General features: G+C 41.3%; 1 protein-coding gene across 1 annotated transcript in view; it reads right to left on the bottom strand.

Annotated features, from left to right (window-relative positions):
• Positions 1–1,385: 1,385 nt before the first annotated feature.
• zfh1 (Zn finger homeodomain 1) overlaps positions 1,386–9,006 on the bottom strand; it is a 29,626-nt gene continuing 22,005 nt past the window's right edge. Inside the window, exons 2-9 of the mRNA XM_017908207.1 lie at positions 8,601–8,947; positions 7,348–7,488; positions 6,622–6,922; positions 5,411–5,766; positions 4,514–4,867; positions 3,867–4,199; positions 3,487–3,646; positions 1,386–3,216 (exon numbers count right to left, since the gene is read on the bottom strand). Coding sequence (XP_017763696.1) covers positions 3,023–3,216; positions 3,487–3,646; positions 3,867–4,199; positions 4,514–4,867; positions 5,411–5,766; positions 6,622–6,922; positions 7,348–7,488; positions 8,601–8,947 — 2,186 coding nt within the window. The 3' untranslated portion in view covers positions 1,386–3,022. The remainder of the gene's footprint in view (positions 3,217–3,486; positions 3,647–3,866; positions 4,200–4,513; positions 4,868–5,410; positions 5,767–6,621; positions 6,923–7,347; positions 7,489–8,600; positions 8,948–9,006) is intronic.

Here is a 9,006-nt window from a genome sequence, read left to right as displayed (position 1 = left end):
ATGCATTAAACGATTAAAAAAATCGTTGAAAAAAATTAATTATACAAACAAAAACAAGTCAATGAAAGTAGAGAACGTAACACATAATGATGAGAAATAACGGAGAAAAATAACAAAGCGATTGCACAGGAACGTCGAATCGTTTAAAATCGAGTCTCGAAAACTAGAAAATAAAAATAGAAGATTCTCGCGTATCTGTACCAGCCGAGGAACAGACTCGTCGCGGGTTCACGGATCCGCGGCGATCGATTAGTACTATATATATAATATATATATATAATATATCGTGTCGTAATATTATAATAATATAAAAATATATTTCTTAACTATTAACACTATAATAAATGAGTATTATAAGCATCATATCTGGATGTTTTCCATTTTTTCGTAGTACGGACACGATGCCTGTCGCGGATAACCGAAGCTTCTAGACGCGGAGGAAATGCAACGGTGGCGCCCCGCTCAGCCGAACACGACACTACCTACTTTTTTGGCGCGACCTTTTAAACGTTACACTCTTTGCCGTGTATCCCCGTATAAGTCGTCGTTTCTTTTTATCAATTTTTATCAATAACAATATATATATTTATATAATATAATATATATATCACTTGTCACTCGTGGTACGTGTAAATAAAAAGAGGCATAAACCGTTATAAAATACAATTCTCGAGTATTATCGATCTGTAGATTATATATATATGTATACCGCTTACCTACGCGTCCGAACGAATAAAATCATAAAAATGTTGTAATAATAATTTTTTTTCTGTTTTAATAGTACAGTATTGGAAGCATTTAATATTATACTTAGAGTTTATGATCGGGGCCCGGATCTCGGTGAAGGGATTTTTTTCGATTTTCTTTTGTATTTATTTACTTTTTTTTTCATTTTTTATTGCGAGGTTCTCGATGCCATTTCCCTTTCAGGCGTCAGAAAAAGTGATCAGCTCATAAGGTTCCATCAAAATCTCTTAGGGTACAATGGACCTCGTGAGCTCGACAAAAAAGTACGAGAGGCCATGGTGATACTTCATGATTTATGAATAACTAAAAAGATGCATCGATAGATAGTACGTTGTTTCTCACGGAATGTCTAAGGCATTTTTGATTTAATCTTCCTACGACGTAAAATGGTTTCTCTTTCTAATTCGTTTTCGTTAGCGTAAATTGTGATACGCGGAGATTCAAATATAAAATATAAAAATATTGCTTCGAATAAACGATTCGTTTGTATCCTACTAATAACAAAGCGTATGTTGCTTAAAGCTTAAGTTACCACATCTGAATAATTCAAGAAAACGACACAAATTTAACTTAGAAAAACAAAAAATGTACAAAGTACTTAAATAATTAGGTAAATTAATAACTGACCGTAAACAACTAATTTATGTACATTTGATATTATGAAACTATCGTGAGATCTGCTAAAAAAGAAAATCTTTAATTTACATATTGAATCTCTCACGTAACATTATGGGAATACCGATGGTATAATGAGTCGGATTTTAAAGTAAGTACATAACGATTGAAAGTTACTCGTCATGGCATCGATCACCGATAGATAAGGCCCAGAAACACCTCGACGCTACGTATAATAAATCGTAACTCGATCGAATCTCCTGCATCGAGCTTCAAAAAGCACTCGATCGCGAGAGTAGTTCGGACGACTAGAAATTCTAGCCTCCGTTCTCAGCGATTCATCGGAATTTGCGTTTAAGCTCTCTCAGTTTTTTAAATTCAAATGCATCCTCTCTCCGTCCGGTGCTTCAACCTTCTTGAACATTTAGCTTTGGTTTTCGTTCTTATCTAATTGCACGCGCGCGCTTATTATCTTTTCCTTTCTTTTCTGTTGGCTTTTTCAATATTAATATGTATACCTCAAATTTGTTATACCTTCTGAATTTGTTATTGTCCGAAAATACTTGTGAATGAAGAAATTGAGACATTGTCACGTAATCGGCTGAAGAACATCATGTCTGATCTGGTTTTTCAGAAACGAGAGATTATTCTTTGATAGTTTTTATTAACTTTTCTTTACTTGCAAAGTAATTATCGAGTAACGGCAAATTGATAAAAAATATCCAAAGGATAAGTTTTCCGATTATTAAATATGATTCCTCTCGTGCAAAGAATACATTTCGAATTCCATTTCGTTCTCCATGAAATATCCAATTGCACACGCGCAACTCCTTCAAAAATGAAATTCTTTATGGCGTCGCCATATCCCTTCGCCAGTTTGCGCGTCGCGACTGAATGTATCGCGTGCCCCGTGCGAACGTGGCTAACAAATTTGTACGTTAATTAGTTTCCTTATTATTGTCATGGTATATATAATAATCTTGTTAATAAAAATACTAAAATATTATGTATATTATATATAATATATAATAGATTATTGCATTATGCATTTTTGGTACCGTTGCGTATTGTTTGGTTTCTTTTTAATGCTCGTCGACCCGAAGTCGCTGCGAATTTTTTTTTTTTACTTTTTACTTTTCTGCTTCCTTTTTCTTTTTTTCTTTTTATCCTCTTTCTTTCAGCGCGAGAACGAACTCGAGAAGAAACTCACGTGACACTTGGACGATGTTGTTACTGCTGTTGCTCGAACAGAGTCGCGATCTTCTTTAACTTCTAGTACAATATATTATTCAATCTTTTATTCTTTTTCCGTTCTTTTCATTCCGAAATCGCACTGTATTTCTTTTTCCTCTTTTCTTTTCGTATCCTCCTCCAACATCTTCAGCTAAATATATTTTTAGGCTCTAATTATTATCTGCTGCGTTTCACGCAAGCCTTCTCGCGGTCTAAAATGCGTGCGTGAGATCTCGTTTGGAAAAATTCGTCGTCAGGTCTTTCCTATTCTCCTAACGTGCTTCCCACGCGTTGGTACGCGAGACATAATTATTTCCTTTTCGAAGTTTTTTAAATGCCGAGTCCCGTGTCGTGGAAGGAAAAAAGGACCGTACATACTTAGCTAAGTCAGCGAGAGAGTCTTCGTTTTCAACTAGCGGGAATACTTCTATTCTCTATACGGCTTGCAGTAAGAGAAACGATGATTCATGTGTTGGCTGTAGGAGCCGGAGTGAGAGAAGCGCTTGAGGCACTTGGAGCACTGGAAGGGCTTTTCGCCGCTGTGCAGTCGCTTGTGTTCGGTCAGATGGTGCTTGTGCTTGAACGCCCTTGGGCAGTCCAAGCATTTGTACGGCCTTTGCCCTGTGGACATTCATTGGATCTTTGAAAATCGTGCACAGGATACGAATTTATTTAAACGTTTACATTTATCTTTATATAGGCTTTAGTCAAATATTGGAAACTACGTAGTATCTTGTATTTCTTTCCTTTTTTATCGTTATTTAGAGTTGCTAAAACGGTATCAATACATTATTAATTATCTGAATCAACATTGATACATCACCAAGTAGTTATAATCTTCTATGCTATTTTATAAGGCAGGAACGAAGAGAGAAGTATTGAAATACATACCGGAATGTTCGTATTTGTGTCTTGCTAGGGAACTGTGCTTGGAGAATGTTTTGTCACACCGATCACAGAAGTAGACACCCTGCTCGATTTCCGCCGCTGGCGAAGCCTCTGGTTGACTCGCGATTTCGTTTTCGTTCTTTACATTTGTTTGAGGTTGACTCTGCAAAAAGAAAATCATGTAACATACGCAGCACAATAAACCTGTTCATCTATACGCCCATACACAATGCCAGTAGACCACTCCAGGAAACATCTTTACGCTTCGTCGTAAATACATTTATTTATTTATTTATTTTTTACCATTCTGTTAACCATTGTTATATCTCTTACACGTTACTGCTTTATTTCCGTATCGTGGCCACCGTCATCATCGTTATTACCTTTGGAACAATTTCTCCCCCGGTTGTAGCCGTACGTTTCGTTTCCACAGAATCGGTGGTCTCCTCGTCAATAACAAGTGGCGAATCCTCTAGATCATCCGCGTCTTGATTTTGCGACGGTGCGTTCTCGTTCTTGTGTTCAATGGGCGATGACGATGTGTATTTTACACAGACAGAGTCATTGTCTTTGCACGCCGATTCCGTGAGAACTTCCTTCTTCGACAAATCTAATGGTTGTTCGTACGTGGTCTGACTGGTCGAATTTGCCAACGGTACTAAAGGTGGTATCTTCGATTCTCGTCGGTCCCTCGCCCGGGAGTTTTGGAACCAAACCTGAACATTGAATAACAAATTTATAGAACCTTTTCAATGGTACCGTCGATCAATAATCTAGCGGTTCTACGTACTATCTTATATATTATTTACAATAGCACAAGGTTCTTAGAATAAGATATACTACATTATAATACAAGGTTAATTTTGGTATATAAAAGTAAAGGTTGCGAGACATAGATTTCCCATAGTATTATACACGGTGTCCCAGTGTGATACTACTAAAAAGATCACTACGCGAAAGATTGAAAAATGAAATAACAAGCGGATTAATTGGATAGAATCTGTTCAGAGTATTTGGAACAAAGGTGCACCTGTACGACACGAGTAGGAAAATTGATGTAGTTGGCGATCATGATGATCTCTTCCTTCTTGGGTCGAGGATTAATAGCATAGTAACCCTTGAGGACAGCCAATTGCTCGTCGTCTATCAATGATCTAGCCCTAACTCTCCTCCCGTTATCGTTGTGCGTCTGTGTACCATCCTCCTCGTCCTCCGAGTCTACCTCCGAGCTGTCCTCTGTTTTTCTCTTGCAACCTGATTTCGCACTGGGCTGATTCACGTCCTCGAGTTTCGCTGCTAAACCTTCGCTCTGCGAATCATATTGATCCGTCGCTGACCAGTCTGGATAGTGTGCCATCTCGCTGGACATCTCGCTGTCTTGATCCTGCATCGATTCGTTCGTTAATGATCAAACAATTTCATATATTACCATGCATAGTATCCAAACGATAAGTTACAAACAGTTAGAACGTAGGAATAAAATAAAACAAAGAAATAACGACATTTACGACACAGGGGTTTCACAAAAATGGTCTCAATGAACAGACATGGCCGAGCATAAATTTCTCTTCGAAGGTCATTTATTTACTGCTTGCAAGGCTATTAACTTCGCAGCCTTCTGTCCCTAATATTAATATCTAGAATTTACGTGTCGTAATATGACCTTTATATGACCTTGGAATAACCTTACAGGCATGAGAATTGACCCCAAAACGTCTGGCCAAAGTACCAGTGTTTATGACACTCGTGTAACAAAGTTTACGACACGCCAATCACCATCAAGGGGTAAAGGAGCACGTGGTCAAGGGGAACGTGAAAAGTTTCGACAATAAATCAATCGCCGGGATACGAACATTTCCGTCCATTCCTGTCTATCCTAAAAACACGAGCAGATTATAAGATCCAACGATATCCAGTGTCGCCTTACTTGATAGTCCTCCTCGAACTCCCGTTTCATCGTGGCTGGCGAGGTGGACAATTTTCGTACGTTCGCCTCGAGCAGCTGCTTCGTGACAGAGGTGTTCACCGTTTCAAGGATACGTCGAACCGCGTCCAGACCCTGAGGATCGGTCGGTGCCGGTGATTCCTTACCCTCCGTGCCCTCTGTGCCCTCAGAGTCCGCGGTGGACGGGCTCATAAGCTCCCGATGGGACTCGAATTGCTCGGCTACCTCGTCCAATCTCTTGGAATGTAGCTGATTTAAGATTTTGCCCAAGGACGCCTGCAGAAAGTAGCTGCCGAAGCCCATCATTTGCGGTAGGAGGGTCGGCATATCGTAAATACCTGAAACGAGATTGCTTTCTTTTATTGCATGTTCCTCTAATTCCTGCATCGATTCGCTTAGACCACCAACTATAGGCCTGAAACATTTCGCCAACTTTCACGATGTAATAGCGAATCTTACGAGGCGAAACTTGCTACTTTCCTTTGCTTCGTCTTACTTTCCTCGATATTACTTTCATGCAAATTCGAATATCGAACGCTGATGGATGTTCTTGGAACTCCCGGCGAGATTTCTCGCAAACTGTCGTATATTTCCTGTGACGGAGGTGTTCCGGGGTGTTCGAGATAGATCGCAACGAACTTTACGGACACGTATTCGATAAAATTGATGAAAAGTGTTCGATAAACGTTACCGAGAAAATCACTTTCGAATCGTTAGAGGTATAAATGTACCCTTCGCTGACCAAAGAGATCGAAACTCCGTTTTTACAATTTAAACAAATTTTTACGAGTCGAGGTACTCGAGTGTTTTACGAGTGAAGCCTAACTTTTTATATTTATATACATTAATCGTAACAATTTCTTTACATTTTATTTCTTTTATTACCAAAGTTAATCGGTCTGGCAAATGAATCGTTGGGGTAGACGTAGGTTTAATAGGAATTGCAGTTGTTACAATCGTAGTTCGAATCGAATCGATCGAGGCGAAGAGAAAAATCCTGACGAAGGATAAAAATTGCAGCGACACGAGCGGATATTGCAATTCGATTCGGAACGAAGTAAACTCGAATAGAATACGAGCAGGCTCTCTTTGTCTGGTGTTAGTATTTGATTAGGAATCGAGTTCACGGAGCCAGTTCGTTCAAGGTGCACGAGACGATTGCGGTGAAACGGAATGGCGTTATCGACCCTCACCCGCTCCTTCCCGTTGTATCTCCTGATAATCCGAGGGTGAAAGCTTCGGCAGAATAGGGAGGAAAGTGTTATTATTCGCCGCGAGCAGATCGACCTCGCGCCGTCCCGGCGGCAGGGGTTGTTGCGCCTTTTTCGGGCCGCGATCCACGTTGCTCACATTCGTATGCCTGGATTTCTTTAAGTTCACTATCAGGCACTTCTTCGAGGTCATGTGACTCGAATACGAGCCCGAATGGGAGAAACGTTTGCCGCAGTTGTTGCATTGGAATGGCTTTTCACCGCTATGGATGCGGAGGTGCTCCTGGGGACAAAGAGAAAGATAAAGATGGAAATTAAAATGCGAAATAAAGGGGAAAGAATCGTGGATGGGCGTGACAATGAGAAACTAGTGTCTACGAACTGAAAGTGAATTAACAGTAAAGAATATTCGTTCCGGTGCAAGTATATCGACCGATGCAATCCGTGTATGTATATCTTATAGTATCTTTTCTTTTTCCTAATGAAAAATGAAAATTATATTGCGTATAGAGAGAAAGAGAGAGAGAGAGAGAGAGAGAGAGAGAGAGAGATCAATTCTAATCGGAAGAATTCATTCGTTTCAGTCACAGGACAAACTATATCAAAGTCAGGCAGTGCTATGTGAAAATAGATGACGAGAAGGAAAGCAAAGAACGGAAATAACGATGTACGAATGAGAAATGAAAAATAAGGGTGCACTCGTAGTACCTTGAGGTGATGCTTAAACTTGAAGGCTTTCTCGCAATGGGGACACTTAAACTTACGAAGCACGGCACTCTCATCATGGCTGATCATGTGCCTCTGGAGTCGGTAGACGTTAGCAAAGGTCTTGCTGCACACCTTGCAGGACTGGAAAAATGTATTGGTTATTCGCTTAATCGTCGTTCATTTCGATCGGCTGATTTTTAACGGAAATAAATTTTCCCGGTTTCTATCCGATTAACGATCGAAATTCTTACGACTTAATTCCCGAACCATCGAATTTATTTTACGTGGAATTTTTTAGGGAGTTTTTCGCTCAATTTAGCAACTTTCTGTCAGGCACCTGGATGTGGAATTATAAAATTCAAATGTAATCGCTATGGAAATTTTGCAAACGACAGCCCCGGTGTAATGGGAATATAAAAACCTCTTTACTTCTTGAACCGCAAGTTGAACGTAGCAGTGGACTACGTAAAACAACAAAGACAAGCTGGAATATCATAAGCCCGAAGCAGGATCGCGTACCTCGTCGCGAGAACGAGCTACTTTGAATCTTATAATCGCACAGGTGCGACGGCCACTACTGTTTTACATAAACTCAGCGATGAATCATGCTCCCGATCCGTAACGCGCATACCATTGGAAAACGCGAAAAGCCGAATCTACCAAAGCATTCTTACATATACTAAACAACCCGAAAATCAATCTCAACCTCGCGAGCCACTCGTCCATCAACCCCATCGTCAACCCTATCGCATCTCGACCCTCTAAAACCCAATTTCCTCTCTCCACTCGCGGACCTGTTCCCTCAGTCGCCATCGAAACCGGGAAGAAACAAAGGCAAATAGCCGAAAAGAGGAAGGAAAAAAGAAGAAGCACGGAAGGGCACGAGAAGAAGGAAAAACGTGAATGGCAAAACTCGAAACGAAAATAAAAAAGCAAACGAGCCCCTTGAAACCTTTTCCCACAGATGTGACAGAGGCAAGAGCAAGAATCAAAGACAGGCGATAGAAAAAGATAAAAGGGAGAAAATAAAAGGAAAAAGGAAGAGAAAATTGAACGACACGAGGAAAAAGAGAGAGAGACAGGGTAGGTAAATGGCGAAGAGTAAAGGGAAAGGGGAAAGCAAAGACGGAAAGAGAGGAAATGAAAGAGAGAGAGAGAGAGGAGAGACGGATTCTCCGCAGGCCGGTCGCGCATGATCGATAATACCCAAGGAACAATGGAGTCCTCTCGTCCTTGACGTTAGTTTCACTCACCACTTGGGGGAATTGAGCGTTGAGATCGTTCTTGTCGATGGCGTACGAGGTCTTGTGCGTGTCCTCGAGATGGAGCTGAAGCACGTGGACGTCCCGACAGAGGAAGCCGCACTGTGGACACCTCTCGCCACCCTGCTTCGTCGATCCGCCCTCGCCGCCGCCGCCACCGCCACGGCCGCCTCCTCCGGTTCCTGTTCCTGCTCCACCACCGCCTGCACCACCACCACTGGACTCGCTACCTGTCCCGCTACCACCTCCAGCGCCACTTCCTGTGGTTGGCGCCCCGGCCAAGCAACCTCCGCCCACCTCCGCGTTCACGACACCTGCTGCCTCGTCCTCGCTGCAACCTGAAACACCAGCCACACACGTGCACCGTGTCTTATACCTTCGTTTCGCTCTCTTTCCC

Source organism: Eufriesea mexicana, unplaced genomic scaffold (assembly GCF_001483705.2).
Source record: "Eufriesea mexicana isolate 0111107269 unplaced genomic scaffold, ASM148370v2 scaffold10239, whole genome shotgun sequence".
Taxonomy (NCBI): Eukaryota; Metazoa; Arthropoda; class Insecta; order Hymenoptera; family Apidae; genus Eufriesea; species Eufriesea mexicana.
Note: the sequence above shows the minus strand (reverse complement) of the source record. Positions and strands in the feature narration are given on the sequence as shown.